This window comes from Siniperca chuatsi, linkage group LG22, assembly GCF_020085105.1.
Source record: "Siniperca chuatsi isolate FFG_IHB_CAS linkage group LG22, ASM2008510v1, whole genome shotgun sequence".
NCBI lineage: Eukaryota > Metazoa > Chordata > Actinopteri > Centrarchiformes > Sinipercidae > Siniperca > Siniperca chuatsi.
This window is the reverse complement of record NC_058063.1, coordinates 13,174,838-13,194,063: the sequence shown is the minus strand read 5'-3', so window position 1 is coordinate 13,194,063 and position 19,226 is coordinate 13,174,838. Positions and strand designations below refer to the sequence as shown.

General features: G+C 41.5%; 1 protein-coding gene across 2 annotated transcripts in view; it reads right to left on the bottom strand.

Moving 5' to 3' along the window:
• Positions 1 to 2,583: 2,583 nt before the first annotated feature.
• Positions 2,584 to 19,226, bottom strand: part of si:ch73-335l21.1 (insulin receptor substrate 1-B) — a 44,692-nt gene continuing 28,049 nt past the window's right edge. The window contains exon 4 of one of the 2 annotated variants that reach the window (XM_044184965.1): positions 2,584 to 5,674. In XM_044184965.1, the coding sequence (XP_044040900.1) occupies positions 5,667 to 5,674 (8 nt within the window). In that variant the 3' untranslated portion in view covers positions 2,584 to 5,666. Of the gene's footprint in view, positions 5,675 to 19,071; positions 19,225 to 19,226 lie in introns of those variants that run through there. The other variant, XM_044184960.1, reaches the window with a different exon arrangement.

The following is a 19,226-nucleotide window of genomic DNA, read 5'->3' as shown; positions in this document are numbered from 1 at the left end:
GGGTTTTATTAATGAGTACATTGGTGTTGCACATTAGAAGTTCCATTTAGATATTAAGATTTAAATTGGGGACATGATCAATCAAGCTGTACCAATTTAACACCGTGCTATTATTCTGACATATTGCAGGGAGAGTGTTGCAGTCAAGTGGAGTGTTCAAACAAAACATTAATAACCCTGGGGAGGGCATTGCTTTTTTTACAAAGTGAAACATAAGGTTCAGATCCCCTCACCACCATAATAATTTTCATACAGGCCCTTACAGCTTTAAAAATTAATACACTTTCATGAAATAAAACATGAGCAGATGTCTATTTCACACAACAAATGTTTGCTTATGTCGTCATCTACTCACAACATTCATCGTGAGACAAGATGCATCAGGATCTGGGCTAAACAATATCCAGGGGGAAATGTGTGTGGACATGAGCAGTTCAACAAGTGATTTTTCCTTCTCAGGTTGTTTAATTTGGAGGATTTTTAGAGGCCTGAAGAGTTAACAAGGAAAAAGCAAACTTTTGAGAAAAGCCTTATTTTGTGTAACAGATTTTTTTCTATCTTATCCCTTTAATCATTAAGATATCACTTGGGAGGTCCTGACCCCAGGCTGGGAAACACTATTGTGTTTGTTTATTATTTAGTCTTAAAAAATAAGTATATACTGAGGTTCAAAGCTCATTCTCTTAGAAGCAGTTCTGGAGCTTTCCATCATACCACATGATCTTCATCAGCAGACGGAGTTTGCCCTGTTATCGTAAAGATTTGGATGTTCAAATTTCCATTTTTTTCCCTGCCCACTTTAAGAACTTCACAGCCATGTTGGCTTAAAAGCTTACAACTACACAAACTCCATCTACTGATGAAGATCCTGTTATATGATCAAAAGCTCCAGAACAGCTACTAAATGTGGTTTTTGTATTGGATTAATTCACTTGAGACTGTGCAGGTATTCCTGTATCCACCCTGCAGTGTGTAAACAAGTGAGGTTACTGAATCTATTTCTGCTGCTATGTGCCAATAGGTGCATGTAGGTGTGTTTCCACACAAAGACAGTGTCACACACTCACAATGAGGAGATGATACACCCGCCCGCTCAGACACAACAGGTCCACCTGTTGGCGTCTATCCAGTGCACCTCTCTGAGATTGAACTCGGTGTCCTCTTCCATTGGCTCCCATCCAGCATCCCTCCTCCTCTCTCTTTCACTCTCATCTTGACTGGAGATGTTGCCACCACAGCCGAGGGCAGGCATTGTCGCTGCCTGTCGCCACGACAACCAGATGGCAGCTGTGCCCATTCGCCCGCCTCTGCTCCTCCATTCTCTCCTTATCCAAGAGCAGTGCTGATACAGCTTTTACATTTCCGTCTTGCTCTGTTTGTCCATGCAAACCTTTGCTGGGAATGAGTGTGGGTCAGATTTGAGTTTATCTGCCTTCTCACATCAACCAAATAATTAAAGCTTAGTCTTTAACTGTAACTGTGGTGGATTTAGAGCTTTTCCATTTGCCTAAGGGTGCACCACAAGGAGAAGAGTTGACTTTTTCATGATCAGTTCATTCATTCATAAAACCTTGACTTTCTTGAGAGAAAGCATCATGAGGAACATTCTTGCTAATAATGGTAAAAGTCAGCCACTGAAGGAGCACTCAGGAGCACTGCTTGTGCAAGAGCATTATGGGAAAAGGGGACTGTCTGTGCTGAAGCAAAGTAGGGCTTGAAATCCCCTTGGGACCCACTTTGTTTAAGATGTAAGTGAATAAAAGTTGAGGGAACATGAGCCGTAAAAAGTGTAGGTTTCAGTAGCCCTTCAGGTGTGGGGGCTTTTTCTTATTTCATATAGGTGCTACCAAGCTTTCTATTGTCCACACTAACCTTATTTTTACTCAGTAAGGGAAGTGAGAGGATCTGCAGGTGCAGGTCTGATCTGTCTGTGTGTGTGTGTGTGTGTGTGTGTTCTCATTTCTATTAATTCCTACGGTGCCTCAGCTTGGGTTGAGTTACTTGGCCATCTGTGGACGAGGATGACACAAGAGCCCATAGATGTTAACAATAAGAAGAGAAAGAAGCACAGATTTATCATGCTTCAAAAAGCTGATTTAATTAAACAGTGTTGAGTGAGAAGGTAGTATCGAATAAAAGCGAGGGAGGTCTTTGAGCTCACCCAGCAAACACCATGTTGGTCAAATTACGAGTAAGACGAGTGATTAACTCCGCTGGCAACCCGCCAACTTTGAGTGCAAATGATCTTATCAATGGGTGCGGTAAAGGCTGTTGTGGATAACAATCAGGCTGTTTTCTTTTCCACATTACAGTGTGACATCTGCGCTGTGGTTGCAGCCTTTTACGAGTGTGTGAGGGGCATGAGGCCGCCTGTGTCTGGCATTTCATGCAGATGTTCACACTTGCCTCAACCCGTAAATTGTAGCATCTTCCGCTCTTCTTCTTCTTCCTCCCCCCTGTAAGATCAGTAGCGCTGTTATTTTTCTGTCTTAAGCCTGTCACTTTTTTCACAATCATCCCCATTACATCACTCAAAAAGGAAACTTAGCAGCCAGTCACAGAAACAAAAGAAACCACAAGTCCTTTTGTTGTTTGACTTTTTTTTCCTTTTAGTCAAGATTTTTTTTTTCTTAAGCAATAGAAGTAAAACTCTACATCAATGGCAAATCTCACAATATTCCCATTCAGTACCATCCCTCAAGGGAACAGGAGGAAGAGATAAAACAATTTAGAGCAGCAGCAGCACTTTCCTGCACATTTTATGAACATCTCCAAACTCACTAACAACGCAATGAATGAAATCATACGGCCACTTAAACTCTTGAACCCTGTTCATCGGAGCTTTCCCGAAGGAACATCTTAATGAAAGGTGGCTGTGACCATGGAGCACTGCGCCACAGGCAGTCAAAGGAAGAATTTTCCAGACTGCAGGCAGTTTGACAAAGTAAAAGACATTCATTCAGACGTTCATGAGATGCTCAGAGCTCAAACAGGGCTCTACATGGCAGGATGATAATGTAAGTCTGTTTGTGCGCTCTTTCTTTCTAAACTACAAGTACCTTCAAGCATTTGCGTTTTGCTGAAAACTGCTGAGTTTCAATACGAGAACATCTCCAAAAGACATCAGAAACATTTCAACTAATGCTCAATGTGTTTGCCTGCAAGTCTGCATGAAAGCATGGATTTATGTGCTGAATCTGGTTTGAAGTCCAATTGTTTTTTTCCCACTTCTGCATTAGTAACCGCTATTATAGGCCATTCCAACCACAGATCCCAATCTGCTCATAATAAAGCTGCATTGTTATGCTCTAGGCCCCCCGACAGTCATGTGACCTGAATGAGAAAGTTCATGAACTTCCCAAGGCAGGCAGACAAACACATGAGTACAATGTGGAGCTACATAAATGCATATGTATTTAGACATTAGGTTTTTGTTGTTGTTTTCCGTGGTGGCCTTTTCTCTCTCGTCATGCATTTCTTTTTAATCCTCTGGTCAAACTTGCAGGCAAATTCAAGGTTAAAGAATACGCAAGTCTTCACAATGACCTTTATCTTCAAGAGTCACATCATAAGCAGACTGCGAGGCGAGATATGTCACAGTCCCTCTCCCCCCCGCAAAAGAAAAACAACGGGGGAACACAAAAGGTTACATTTTTAAAATAAAACAAAGCAATACGTCCAGACTTGAGAGCTGAAGGTTGCTTCTTGAGGTGCTGTTGGAGCTTAGTCTTTTTTTGTTGTTGTGGTTTGGCACTGACGGCCCTGCGACAATTAAGTCCTCCATTACCGGCAAAGAGAAACGTTACAAAAGTCCTCCGATTAGGGCCATGGCTGTCCGTCAAGTCATCTGATAGATCATTGTAACACCAAACAAACATAAACAAGTTATTTTATGAGAACTGTACAGCCAAAAGAGACAAAAATAGACTTAATATTTCCTGCTAGGACAGCCCTATTTAGTGCTAGCTGCTAAGACGGGGCAGAGAGACCGACAGATAAAAAGGACAGACAGGCACTTAAGTGCTGATGCATAGCAGAGATTAAATTAAGAGCCAAGCGAAAGACAGAAAGGAGGGAGAGTCTTAAAGAAGGATTTAGGGTCGAAGCACTTTCAATTCAACTAATTTAAAAATGAAAATGTGTAAAATAATTCTTCTTAAGATGTTTGGTACCTTACTGTATAAAATAACTGAGAACAAATTAGTAGTTTCATTTATTATTTCATACTGACAGAATTAAAATGAGAACTTTACCCCCTTTCCGGTGCTAAAAGCAGTGTTCTGACCGCTACAAAGCTAGCATTAGCATGGCTAATGATAGGGTCTCTGTCCTCTACTGTATGTACTGTACGTTATTAAGCATCCTGAGATGAAGGGGATTAAGTGGGACATACCTGTCTGGAGCTAAAAGCACTAATAGGATTGCTTGGCTCTATATCAGAGGGTCTCACCCTGAGCTGTAGTCAGCAGGACGGTGACGTGAATTTACGTCCTGGCTCGATGCTAATATCTTAATCTGACCTAGCTGGCTTCAGCTAACTAGCAAGCCACTGTATCCCCTGCTACAAGTGCCTTTTGTTTCAAGCCTGTGTATTTAATACTTTAGGTGTATGGCTCTGTTAAAAAGTTAGTAGAAAGAGAAAAAAAGGATTGACAGAATAAAAGAGCGCAAGTTATAGTGAGCAGAATGCTAACAGCAGCTATGCTAATATTTCTCACAGTAGACAGGAAGGCCAGCAGATTGCTAGTACCATTATCATTATTAATGTTAGCGAAAATGCCGCATTCATGTCATATCGGATTGATTGAGATTTCCAGCTTCCAACTTTCCGAACAACTAAATATTGTTCATGTCACCATCCAAGTTTTATATCCGACTTGGTGCTCAATGACACACAAGTGCCTGTAATCCAAATACATATGGATGCCTCATGTCAGCCAAAGTCTGTCATTCAAGGTAAATAAACCCTAATTTTATGGATGTGGTGTTTATTGATCATGCGCAGTATTTTTAACCCTCAAACGACCAACTCTAATCATAAGACTGTTGCTTGCAAGTTGTAAACACCGGAATCTTTCAACAGTTCATCTCATATGACATGAACGAAGCAAAAGCTCACACCAGTGCTACTCACTTTATTTATATCTTCTGCTGCGTTTTTTTTGTAACTACGTCAAATCAAGCACAAAAAAACAAATAATAACCCAAAGCTTCAGTTAGTCGACGCTAAGTTGAAGTTCTTTGTAAAATGGCTACAATCTGAAAACGAGGCACTTTTTGAGCTGATATTTAGTTCTATTTTTTTTTTCATACACTAAATAGTCAGCCACCATTATACTCTTAATGATTAGAGTTTTTCTCTCCAATCTCCATTTTTTGTACCCTTCTCTGATTGGCTTTCACTCAAGGAATGAGAGCAGCAAATGGCTTTTCAAGAATGTCATTTGGCACACATCCCCGTTGGTTTCCGCAACCAACAAGATGAAAGTGATGAAAATGTTTTTTGTTTTTTTAAAGTTTTCCATCAGTCTCTATCAAAAGTGCTTCAGGGGCGTAGCCGATCCAGCTGCTGTCTCGATGTGATTGGTTGTCACAAAAGGAACAGGCGGAGCTTTGAAGCTCTCTGAGTGGTACCAGATTGTTTCCCCAAGGACGACGCACTGACATCAGCACTCTAGAAGAAAAAAGAGACACACAGAGAAAGAGGAAATGGTTTGGTTAGATGAAGAATAAACAATAACCTAGATATGAAGAAGATATAAATATTATAACATGTATATACAGCGTCCCTTGCTTATCAGGTTAAATATAATATCTAATGTAAGATATCAGTGTCTGCTTATGGGACCGGGAACACAGTGACCCTAAAACGAACAACAGGAATACACAATACAGCCAAATAAACTGGAAAAAGACTTAGATTCAGACAGGAAGAAAGTGATAAAGGGAACAGCGGGGAAGGAGAAAGTGAGGACACCTATTGCTGCAGGCACAGAGTCAAGTGTGTGTGTGTGCCAGCATGAGAGATCCAGAAATCATGCCAGGTTTTTCTGGCAATTTCAGCTCTTCCTATGACATTTGACATGTGAGCACACAGGTGTGTATCATCAGGAAAATGCCGCTACTGTAATAATCCAAAAGATCCGCACATGTGAGTCGTTACTGGCCTTCTTCGCACAGTTGATTGGATTAAGCAGAAATTCAGAATTAATGATAATTCTGCTCCAGAGTAGAGAGAGCAGAAGAATCACATGGCATAAAACAGCCATCTGGTTGTTTTAAGGCCTGTATACACTGTGTGATTTGGGGGCTGTCCCAGGCGAAAGTTGACAACGATGAGAGAAACCTGGTGAAATCTTTGGTCGTCAATCAAAGACGGTGGTTCTAATGGTGGCACTGTGAGACACGTCCACCGACAGCTGATTTAAGGGATCAGCATGCTTTAACCAAAGTGCTTGTTGGATCACTGAACAACGTATGAAACCATCTCCCGCCACACCTTTCCATTGCCGGAGTTGGGGGGCCTGCAGCAACAATTTTCCCCAGCCTTTAAGGCCCCTATAAGCTGTGCTATTTTGGGCAAAGAAAGTTAATAGACAAATCTTTGGTCAGTTGAAAATAATGGTCCTAGATTACATTTGGGATACGTCCACCGACGGCTCATTTATGCTGGGGTCAAATGACACAATATTTCTTGATAATGGCCCGACACAACAGACGTGGGGTGTTGGGAACAAAAATGAGTGTTGGGAGCCAACAATTGCTCGTTTCATGCCATGTAGTGGAGGACAACTGACACAGCCTCACGACGTCCTGACAAAAACAATATTCAGAGGTTTTTTTTGCTGCCTTCTCTCATCTAGTTTGACAACTTATACCACATGTTCCGTGATGTTAACCCATAGAAGCACGGTGCGCTCTCCCATGCACAACTGTAAACATGCCAAAGCATGAGAAGAATGACGTTGTTGGTTTTGACGCCTCTATCCTGATCACCTACAGTAAGTAAGCCATGCAAGTTGTGAAAGACGACAAGCTATGATTGGCCATTTCTCTTGGCTAAGTCACGGCAAGAATTTATGACTCTATGATTGCCTAATTTGTCTTTGGAGACCAAAGATAGCCTGTGTCAAAATTCTGCATCCGAAGTTTAGGACCAAATTCTATTAATGTGACTGTTGCTACGACCCAACCGACCAATCAGGATACGGAATGAAGTGATGCAGAATACACCAGTTGACCCGACACTGTGTAAAGTCTAACATGCTTCAAAACTGATATCGTACAAGTCTGACAGATTTTATTAGACCCATCTTACCCAGTGTGCCACGCTTTATCACATAGTGTGTATGGCCCTTTAAATCAATGACAATCTCATGCTACCATTTAGATTAGGGCATTGTTGAGTATGATTACAGTATAATTGCTCTGTCACACCTGTAAAGGTCTTATCATGTATGTTACGATGAAAGAATGAGTGAAAAATGCAAAACAGTGGGTTCTAGAGTTTGCAATAAAAGCAGGATCATGACTACTATAAAGATTAGTCAATGCCCTTTAAACTGGGTTACTTTCTGTCAGATGTGATGACTCACACCAAAGGCACTCAGGCTGCTGTCAGCCAAAGCACAAAGCTAGTAAAGAGAACAGGCTGAGAGAGAGTTCTCTGTGTCTCTCCCTAAAATTTCCCAGCAGTGCTTGACTCTCTAATTGCACGAGGGCACTCTATATTTATGCCCCTCCCTCTCTCCCCAGTTTGTCTTCTTCCTGGTGCAGTGAGCTATATTTAGTCCCCCCTCAGCACAGACGGTGCCCGCCAGCCGGCCAAGCCATGACGGGCTAAAGCAGAGCAGAGTGGATCGCAGCGGCTCCCTCATTCAGGCAGCAAGCTCGAAAACAGCAACAATCAAGCCAGCCAACCAAAGGGACCGGAGGAGACAGGCTGGACACGCACTGGTGCACTGCCATGGACACACACATGCAAACTCAGACACAGAGGAACACAGAGGAAGATACTATAATTACGCGGATGACATTCACTTAATGATGACCTTTCCCCAAGCACAGACATGGGAAATTATACAGGGGGATCATGCAAAACAACTCTCCAGTGCCTCATCCTAATGCACAGACTCACATGCACTCTCTTATATGCAACTACACAGAAAATGTTTCCACTCTAATCAGATATTGCCTTCTTTTTTTCCCTAAGCCTCCTCTGCCATCAGTCTGACCCTCGCTTTTTTGTCTATCGATCTCATTCATTCATTTCCTTGCATCGTTTCTCCATCTGTGGGCAGATCGATGTAATAATGACCGCGGTAGCGATTGTGTGAGTGTATGTGTGCTTCTCTTCCCCTTTCTCTGCCAGACTGTTTAAATCAAGAGGTTAGACAAGGCTATCTGCCTCCGCAGTCCGTGTCTAGCCAATAACTGTTCTCTGTGTGTGTGTGTGTGTGTGTGTAATTAGGAGAGTCTGGGTCTATGTGATGTCTCAATCGAGGGCTGCCTAAAATTGAAAGCCACCCTGTTCTCTGGTCGTAAATCGAGTGTGTCAGTCTGTCATTTTCATGCCGCCCCGGCTCCCACAAGACACGGAGCTGGTCTAAGCAACGTGATGTGAGTCACAGAGTGCACTGGTCACTCAGTCAGTTTGGGTTAAATCATATTTTATTTTAAAGGAAAGTGGGCAGACCTACACCAGTGGCATTAGACTCCATCATATGGTTACAATAAATGAAAAGAGAAGCTGGAGAAAGACTAAACACCAGTGCACTCAACCAACCTGCATGGGAACAAAAAGTGGTGGGGGGTTCTACAGTTTTCACATGGGAAAAGATGGGTGAGAATCACTGGAAATCCCCATGGTGTTCATCGCTATATCTCATCTTTTTTACGAGCCCAGAGGCAGAAAATGTGCTACTCCTTGGATACATCAATCTGTGCTTTGCATTCAGACAAAAAAAACACATGGTTTGAGAGATTTCAAGCACCCAACCTGTTGATGTCTTTGTGCAAGATATCAAATTCCTTCCAGCTCCAAGGGCGCAGCTCTGTAGCCAACCCTGACCTTTGACCTACATGTTTAAGGAAGCAAAGAACTTTCTTCTGGAAACCATTAAGGGATTACATCATTATTGGGATGTAAAAATCCCAGCAATTCCACTCACACTGTTGTTTCCACAATGGCAGCAATTTTTCGTGCCAGCGACTTTAGCTTTGCAATCCTCCAGTGCTGTTATTATACTTGATTCCATTAAATCATCTATCCTGCAAGCAGGAAAGCGGGTAAGAGGTACAACAGCGCAACATGAGCTGGGATTCAGCGTCAAGACAGCTGCAGATACACAGAATGAACACTGGCAGACTGAAGCATCAGGATAGCTCCTGTGTCACCTCATTTAATTTCTTCCAGTGACGCCAGAAAGTCTGTCAGTTATGAAGATATAATGTTCGCAGTGTGACCACATGATATGTGTCTGATTTCACAGTACTTATTTGTTAGTCATGAATCTGGCACATCTGTGGAAGACAATTAGGTTAAAGTGATACTCCACTCAAAAATCTATCTGTGAGTATCAAACACTTGAATCTTATGGGCGCAACAGTCACAAGGGGTTGCATTGGCCCAGTCCCGCGGTCAAACAAAAGTATCAAAACATCCACAGTAACTTGTAAAATGACCCATGCAGCCTAATGTACTTCTTGCGGTCTAACACTCATCACTTTCCAAATAGTCACATTTTCACCAAAACAACTGCTAAACATTTCCATTTCAATCCTCATGCATGACCCTGTAGAGGTTGTGACCAAGCGCGCTCTTTAGTTTGTGCACAAATCGGCGCCCACTTCCTGCTGTTCCATTGGTCGGACCAGCTCAAAATAAAGTCTCTAATTGGTCAATGGAAGAAAGGGGCTCTAGCCTAAGCAAGCTAAAGCTATTTTTTCGTAAGCTGAAGAAGGTCGTGCGTAAATATCGCACTATTTTCAGAGACAAATCGATCGATTAATGGAGAAAATAATCTGCAGATGAATCAATAATGAAAAGGAAGTTAGTTGTAGCTATAAACTCAACAACAAAGTCACCTTTAAAGTCGGAATGAGTATTTGATACTCAGACGACAGACTTTGGGTGGAGTACCAGCTTTCGCATTTGATGGAATTAAACCAATGATATAACAGATCGGAAGACAGAAAAATAAAATGCACGGAAATATAGCGACTAAATTGTGAGAATAATTAAAATAAATGACACCCAATATATCAAAACTATCTTAAAACTTATTTAATTAACTTAACATATTTAATTGACAACTGCGACCACTTTATTGAAATTTTCTGATTATCTCTATTTGTAGCTTGATATCTGAGTTAATAAGGAGTAATAATCAGTGACAGTAGGTTTTTGTTTTTCCACAGTTTACACCAGTGTTGAACAAGATATAATTATTTGGATTGGTTAGTAAAAATGATTACATTTTCTATTTGCTGGCCTCAAAAGGGACGGCAGGTCTTTCCATGGAAAAGTCTTCTGGGACACAGGAAGCCTTTTATGTTCACAGAAACACCAGCAGCAGTTTGCTTTGAATAAACACAAGATGAACTGGCTACTGGGTGAGCATCGATTATCAGCAAGGCTGAACACATCAACGGAAAACCTGAGGAAGAAGGCGTTGCAGTACTGCCCACCATGCTTGACTGATACCAACAATAAATTGTCTGACTGGAAGCTTTTTATTGTTTTAAACACCCCTATTATAAGAACAATGAACGCAGCACATTTTCCCTTCATGTCTTGCTCTAAATTTCCATACTACATATTACACTATGCAATTGGCAGAGGAGAGCAGGTTCTGTGGGGTTGAAAATGAGCGCTGTGTGTGCTCATTGCACTTTCAGACACACTCTTTCCCGACTTTAACTGCTGCTGTCAGTCACACTCGCTGCAGCTACAACGGCCACGTAACAACCTATTAACCAGGTGTGTGTGCATGTGCAGGTGTGTAATGTATATGTACATACAACTACCTGTGTGGTGGCGTACGGTTGCAAGGGGGAGAACACAGGTGTACTGAGGATACTCACACAAACACACACCAGTGTATGACATGGTGTTGTGAAATCTCAAGAGAAAGGTGGAGAAAGTGAGTGAGTGAGAAAGGGCCACAAGCAATTTTTACATGACATATTAAAAGCTTTTACTCATTAAATGTAATTTCTGTATGTGTTGTGTCAGATTTTTTGACATGATTGTATAATGATTTAAGTGGAGGAAAAAAAAGACAAGAGGGTGCAGGGTAGGTTTCATTATGCAGCAACACAGCGGGAGAGACTGAGTGGGTGTGTTACGGCACAGAGGAGCTGGAATGTGTGGGGACAGGAAGAGACAGACAGAGACAGGGCAGCAGTGCTGAGTTGGGGAAAAAAGGGGGGGAAGCACATTTGTGGGAGAACCACAGTCATTGCCCACGTGCAGCTTCACATTCGAGTATTTTTAGATCATCCTTGAACAAAATCTGAATGTCCAGTTTGCATTCGTTATCCTGTCACATCATTGGGCGAGCATGTGGGCCTTTACATAGTTGACTGTCAACAGATTGTAAACAGCATTAGACTTGGACTTTTTGTACTTTAAAGCTGTGAACGTTGATGGAGAGTCAGCTGAACCCTACACTGGCCACTGTGTGTGTGTGTGTGTGTGTGTGTGTGTGTGTGTGTGTGTGTGTGTGTGTGCACCTGGAAGCTTTTGAAAATGCTCCCAACCTTGTAGTGGGTGGTTTACAGAGTGCAACTGAGTTAGAGCAAAATTCAAGCCTCCATGCTCTCTGCAGGTGTGACTACGACACTTTTTATTAGGGCTGAAACAATTATTCAATTATCAGAAAATTGACTGCCAACTATTTTGATTAGTGATTAATCATCATTAAGTCATTTATCAGGCAAAAACACCAAATATTCTCTGGTTCCAGCTTGTCCAACGTGACGATTTGCTGCTTTTCTCTGTTTTATATCACTGTAAATTAAATACCCTACTTTTCACATCCCTGTATGGCCGTACAGTGACAGTTCAGCCCAAAATAGAGACTGTATCAATTAAAACTGTAATCAGGTTTATAGGAACAACAAACATTTACCGAGTTAGTGGCCTGTAGTTGCAGTAGTCTACCAAACTACCTACGATATGAGGGAAATAATTGGTGCCAATAAAAACATAAAATGTCCATTAAATTTCTTCAAACAGCTCATGCTACAAAAAATTGTGTTTGGTCGGCAAATGATTCCACTGTAGGTCCAAAAGTCAAACACATACCTCAAGGTTAAAAAGATATGTTTTTGGAGTGAACTATTCAAAACACATTGGATTTGTATAAAAACTCAAACCCGATTTGAGCAGAAACTTCCTTTGGTAGTTGTACATATAGCGTTTAAAATATGGGCGTCCTTGGGTAACAGAAACTGGCTACTGTTGTGAAATCTGACATTGGACATTCTGTCCCTGGACAGGATACGCAGAGCTAAAGCCAGCTGAACTAAAAGGTTTTGGGGAATGTTATCTCATTCTCTCTCTCTCTCTCTCTCTCTCTCTCTCACACACACACACACACATTTTCAGTGTTTGCTGACTCAGACCACCAATGCCTCTCTGTCTCTGTGTGCAGTGTCGCTCCACCAGTTCGGCCACTTTCTACCAATGTGGCCCTCCTGAGCACAAACACACACACACGGAGGTGGCGTCTTGAGTGAAGTGATATATAGCGTGACAGCATAAGCAGGTGGGGTCCTCAGTTCTGAGTAAGGCTTTTCCCAGAATGCCAGAGGCCAGCTCGTTCCGGCTCTCTGACGTGGACCGACAAACAAAATGAAACACAAGAAGCTGTTGCACCATCTTTAAGAAAGGCAGCTGAGCGACGGAGCTGCTGTTGAGACATTTGTTTTCTGTCTTGCTTCACCCGGCGCTGTGTAAGATCAGCATAATTCAAATAACAGTTAGTAGGATAATTCCTTTGTTTGGCATACTGTCGGGAACCTTATCAGACTTATTGAAAGTTGAAACTCTTCGAAGGTAAACCTTTTGTTCAAGCGAGATGAAAAGATAAATAAGTCTTCAGTTAAGCAGTTTCTCAATACAAGGCAAAGTAGACATGATACTCAGACAGTTTAACTGCCACAGTGAAAATTTCTTGGAAAATCTTCATACAGGAAACAAATGAAAACACCGACCAATACATTAAAATACCCCCTTGTTTAATACTACATAAGACTGGCAATAGGGCTGAAATCAATATCACGATACTAGAATACAGTATTCAAAAGTTTTCAAACATGTAAAACAAAAACCTTAAAGCTGCTCTAATCAATATTTTTATATTAACAATGGAACAAATGACTATGTGCAATATGAAAGGAGTCGCTCTTAGTGACAAACCCTTAAAAAACATATATTGATGCCATTACAGTCAGACCTGCTTCCCACTTACATCGGCTCAATTATGTGTTTTTTTCCACCTGATGAAACTGTCCATGAAATTGATTTCAAAAACATCTTCCACAAGATGAAGTCAAAGCTTTCTTTTGTATGCTAGTATGTGACTGGAAATAATAAATGTGGTCCTCACTTACCTACTAAACCAAATTCACCCTATGCTGTCTCACTGTCTCTGAGTGTTTCGCATAGTCAGAAGGTACAGAGAACAACTGACAAACCTCTGGATGATTAAACTGACAACAATGTGGAATCTGGTTTGCAACTGATGCCAATCTGTATTTCACAGTGCCTCTGTGTGTGTGTCCACGTGCCAGCTTCTGGCCTCTGCTCCAGTCTGAAGATAAATTGTGTAATTATTAATAGAGACACCCCTGCCCCTTCATACTGCAACAGCACAAACACACACATCACAGAAGCTGCCCCATTCGTCTTAAGTTGCTACATCTTGCTTTATTAAGGGCATCGCAGCTCTGAATTTAGGGGGAATAACCGGGAGTGAGACTGTATGTGTAGAGCTTCTGCTGTCCTGATGTCGATAGGGAGCTCGTTCCACCATTGTGGAGCCAGGATAGCAAACAGTCGGCAGTAGCAAAGCGTAGTGGACGGGCTGGGGTGTATGGTTTGACCATGTGTTGGATGTAGGATGGGCCTGAGCCATGTTTTGCACCATGCTAAGCTGTGATTTGTAGAACATGCAAAACCACTGGTATGTTCCTTTAAGAACTGCTCTGCATGTGTTGTTGGTTTCCTGAAGTGGGACATGAATGGAGACGGCTTGAAACAAGAAAACAACGTCAGAAAAAAGAACAGCAGTTAAATCGACTTAAATGGAGACACGGATGCAAGTGTCAGATGGCACAATAACAAGACACGCTGGTCGCGTGCGTAATGCATGAGTCAACGGACCACAAGCCGTTGGGAAATGAGTATGTGTGTGTGTGGAGTAGAGCTGGGCAGTGAGGCGACAGTGGTAGCTGGCTTGGCTGCACAAGCACATTACTACAGCTTATGACTGGACACAGACACACACAGCAGGCAAACAAACACATCATGCAAAGAGACATAAAGTACAGCAATGTGGTATTTGTCACTGTAACCATTCTCTCTCACACAAGTGTATCAAGTAAGATCCCTGTGGACATGACGTCCCCACGTCACGTAAATGAGCTGCATGATGACGCACGGTCAATCACTACCTGTGTGTGTGTGTCCATGTGTTGTTTTGGACAGGAGGTGATGATTCATATTCAGATACTGCTGGACTCCAAAAAGCCTTCAGCTGCATGATCATCAGCTCACAGCGGAAAGGAACACGCTGTCGCTCGGGCGCGGCGAGTGTAAACACCTACAAACATAATAAACCTGTCGCGTACAACGGGGTAACACGTGCAAAGAAAAACTCATGTCACGTTTCTTTCAACTCGTCATGAATAACAATTCCATTAATGGCAAATTAAATTCAGCAAGAGCATAAACAGTAAACACAGAGTGTGCATGCACAGATATATAGTGTGTAGCACCCCCTCAATCATCCCTCCCGAAAGTCCATCTCTTCCACATGTAATTTCTACTTGTTTGTTCTTGACCACGTATGACTAATAAGTAAACAGGAGAGTTGTGCGCATTTCATTTCCTCTCCTCCTGTCGATTCAAGGCTTCTAATGCCCTGGTTAGTCGCCGTGACGCCTGCAGCGGAGAAGAACATTGTGTTAACGGCTGTGGAGAGGTGTAGTGTGGGGGCATAATTGTAGATTCCAGAGATGTTCTCTGTCTGGGCGGCAGAAACAGAACATCAAGTTTCCGTGAAGCAGAAAAAGACACAAACATTTAAGATGCACAATATACTCGTGACCACCACGTAGACAGCAGCACAGCACGTAGGCTTGAGTCCACACTGCAGGCAAACACACACAGACTTACAAACACACCTGAAACACGCAGCTGGCGCTCATTTAAATGCACGTGTAGAGAAATATAAGCATATGTGCAGACATTCACACTCACAAACCTTCAAACGAGACGGTGCCAGTTTGTGCTGGACGGGTGTGGTTTCCACATCATTTAAATTTGGCACACGGCACACGTCGCTTGAGTGGCAAGAAAATAAATCCTGGCAAACATGAAGACTGGTAAAGCTTGGCATAACTGCTGAATCTTAATGAGAATGTATTTTCTTTGCCAACACTTGAAAGTTGATGGAAGTTTGGCCTTAATACAACCGGAGACAAAGGCTTAACAGGCTTTATATGTTGCTCTTATTGGTATTCACCTGTCTTGTACATTCCTGCTACAACTTATCATCCACAAGCAGTGTCACCACAGTGTTTGATCATCAGCTGATGGGGATTAATGTTAATCCCTGCTGCCTGCGCTCAGTTTAAGCAGTTTCTCCGCACTAACTAAAGGATGTTTGCAGTGAGACCAAATGGAGATCGCACATCCATTTAATCTGAATAGTAATAGTGGTGTAATTCCTAAGACCCAGGTTCACTCTATAATTAATTCCTGTTTGTTCTGTGGTATGAAATTATCTCTTCTACATGGATATATATGGGCCGTTACATTTAACTGCTGTCTTAAAACAACTTTTAGATGAGCCACTGATAAGTTTCTGGTGAAATACATATCTCGGATTTATGCCTATAGGATTATAGGAAGGATTATTCGTTTTTATTCATACCTAAACAGCAAACAATGATACAAAGCCGGCAAACAATTATTTTAATAATTCAACTGACTGTACGTTAAACCTGTCCGATACTTTAGCAACCATAACTAGGTGTAAACAGTGTACATGGGTCTCTAATAAGAGTGATGCTGGGCCTTTAAAGGGTTTGGAGGATGGTGTTTTTAGCCTTACTGAAACCCAAAACACAAGCAACAGGAATGGATTATACTGTGTGTTTCTCTGCTTTAACACAGGCTACAAATGCTAGCATGCCAGGCTAACTACCTACAGTAGTAACCTAGCTTTACTACCAAAGGCAAGGAAAGTGTCATTAGCTAACTATATGATTTTGTGGGGTTACAGGTTATGTTAGAAAAATACCTGTTCAGAACTGGAACATCCCAGCAGAGAAAAAACAGACAACATTCAAAAACATTTCTTGGTAAATTACTTAAACTATTTATAAATAATGAAAATGTTAATTCCTTTTCTGTCAATGAACTACTGATTAAATGGACTAATGGTTCAGCACTACAGGCTACAGACTTGTCTCCTCATGCAAGAAATCTATTTAATCCCAAGAAAACCATTTCCAGTCAAAAAGCCCATGTGTGAAACTGACTCTACAACACACACACACACACACACACACACACACACACACACACACACACACACACACACACACACACACACACACACACACACACACACACACACACACACACACACACATCCTGTGCCCCACAGCAAATTGGGCAATTTAATGAAGAAAACCCTGCAAAGCGCATGAAGCTGTTAGTTCTACCACCGAGGCCCGGTCACGGTGCTGATGCTGAGGTGACGTAGAGGTAAGGCAGCACTCTAAAGGTTAACGACTGTTCTCAGGCCAATAATGGCAGCGGTGAGCAAACATCACTGCTCCTTCATTCGATCTGCACTGATGAGTTACATAAGGCGGGTCGAGGGACTGTTTGTTCTTTCTCTCAATAACCATATAGAAGATTTCAATGATCTTGACTGTGGCAAGTGTTCGGGTGAGGGGGCTGTATGTTGAGTTTTGTCCATATCTGCATGTAGATGGCTAAAGGAAGTGTGTGTTTGTGAGTGAGGGGAACAGTCAGGGGGTAAATCAAAAACTTTCTGTCCTCGTGTCCAGATTGGAAAATGTTCTGTAGTTGTTTCTCTGAAAAGAAATTCTTGACTCTTTCTCAATCTGGCTTCCTGATCACATTGAAGAGAGCTGCAGAGAACATGGACCCTGGTCAATGTGTCAGGATTAGGTAACTGAAATGTGTGTTTAGCCTATAGTTTCCCTCTAGGCAGCCAGAGTTGAGCAATCCGTATGAAGTTAAAAGATGGCCCCACTGGTCCCATGATCCTCACACTACTTTCTACTTTGCAGAAAGTTCTCCAGGCCCCATGTTGCAGGATCAGTTGGCTAAAGCTACAAATAAAAAGTTCAATTTGCATTTTCACCTCTTACATTTTTTTTTTTTAAGTGCGTGTTGATTCCAGGTTACTGCTGTCATAAACTCAAAACCTTTGATCCATCTTCTTTTTTTCTTCATAGGTTTGGTAGCATTCCTGTTAGTTATGGTACTTTTTTTTTTTTTACTGTCCTCTGAATAAGTTTTAAGAGGCTAAAGAGTGAATTCATGCAAGCTGAAACTACAACAGTCACTGGCAATCACCTGTAGCTCATTAACATTAATTAACATTAAGCTCTGTTGTCTGGTTGGTGTTCTGTCTGCAAGCTGTATTAGTTACACTCATGGGGTCTCATTTTGATAGTGGTGTGTCTTCGCAAACACATCATTCTCGGACAGCTTTCATTTTCAGAAGTTATTAGCAGATAGCTAAGTAGTTGTTGAGTGTAAATGACCAAAAATGGAAGACACTGAGCAGTTTTAAAAATATCATATCATTGTTTTAAACTTAAACCCTAGCCTTAAAAGTTATGAATTGCCAACATTGAGGCTAACGTTAGCTAAAGCAGCTAGAGTGCAGAACAATGGCAATATCATTTTGGGGTCAGTAATGTATTATTATGCTAATACTTATATTGTTAAATGTGAGTTTGCCATTATGACCCTAAGTGGAAAACTACAGTGAGTAGCTGTTATCACTGAATGATGTATAACACCACTTTTGAATGTCATGATGATTATTTTTGAAAAGTTATGTTGCCTGATAAGACCTCTTCTCAGGACTGTGAGGGCGTGTACAAACTGTGCTTGAGTTTGGTGACAATACGTACACTCATTTGCCAGTTTATTAGGTAAAGCTTGCTAAAACCAGAGTAGTCTAACACAGTCATAAATCCTAGCTTTATGAAGGTTATAATTTTCAGTTTTTGTTGTTTTAGAGGGGTTTTGATTCAACCACATGGTCATTTTGAAGGCCTTAGTGTGTGGTGCTGTTCAATTGTATTACATTTTACCGAGAGACGTTTCTAGTATTTTGTCTACCCTCATTGACAGAAATGGGGTTAACAAAACTAGTTTTAGCTAGGTGTACCTAATAAAGTGGCAAATGAGTATATTTCCCATCCAACTTCAACCTGACTAGAAGTGTAATTAGCCAGAGTAATTGAAAACACCAATGGGGGTATGCAGGGCCTTAAAGTATATGACTAATGTAATATCTTACTTATTGTGAGCTAAATTGGTCCATTTTTCTATAGATACTCATAGATGCAATTTTCCCTGTAACAGGTTTATTACAGAGGAAAAAAGGCCTGGTGTCTTGACAAGTTGCCATCCATTTTTTTAAAAGAGATAAACCTTGTATACTATGACACAAAAGCATATGTGCCTTGTAACGGAATCATTTAAAGCAGTAAACAGAATTTCAAAAGATGTGAAAGAAGAAATACTCAAGAAATAGAAATTAGAAATAGAAACCTTTTATTTCTTTGACTGCATGCAATTTTATTGATATTTACATGATATTTTCACATCACAGAGGACAATCAAGGCACTAAAATGTGTGTCTTGTAGGTAAAACGTGAAACTTGATATGTAGGCTCTTGAGGGAGTTTGGCTGCTCTGCGTTGCACAAGGCTGGGCT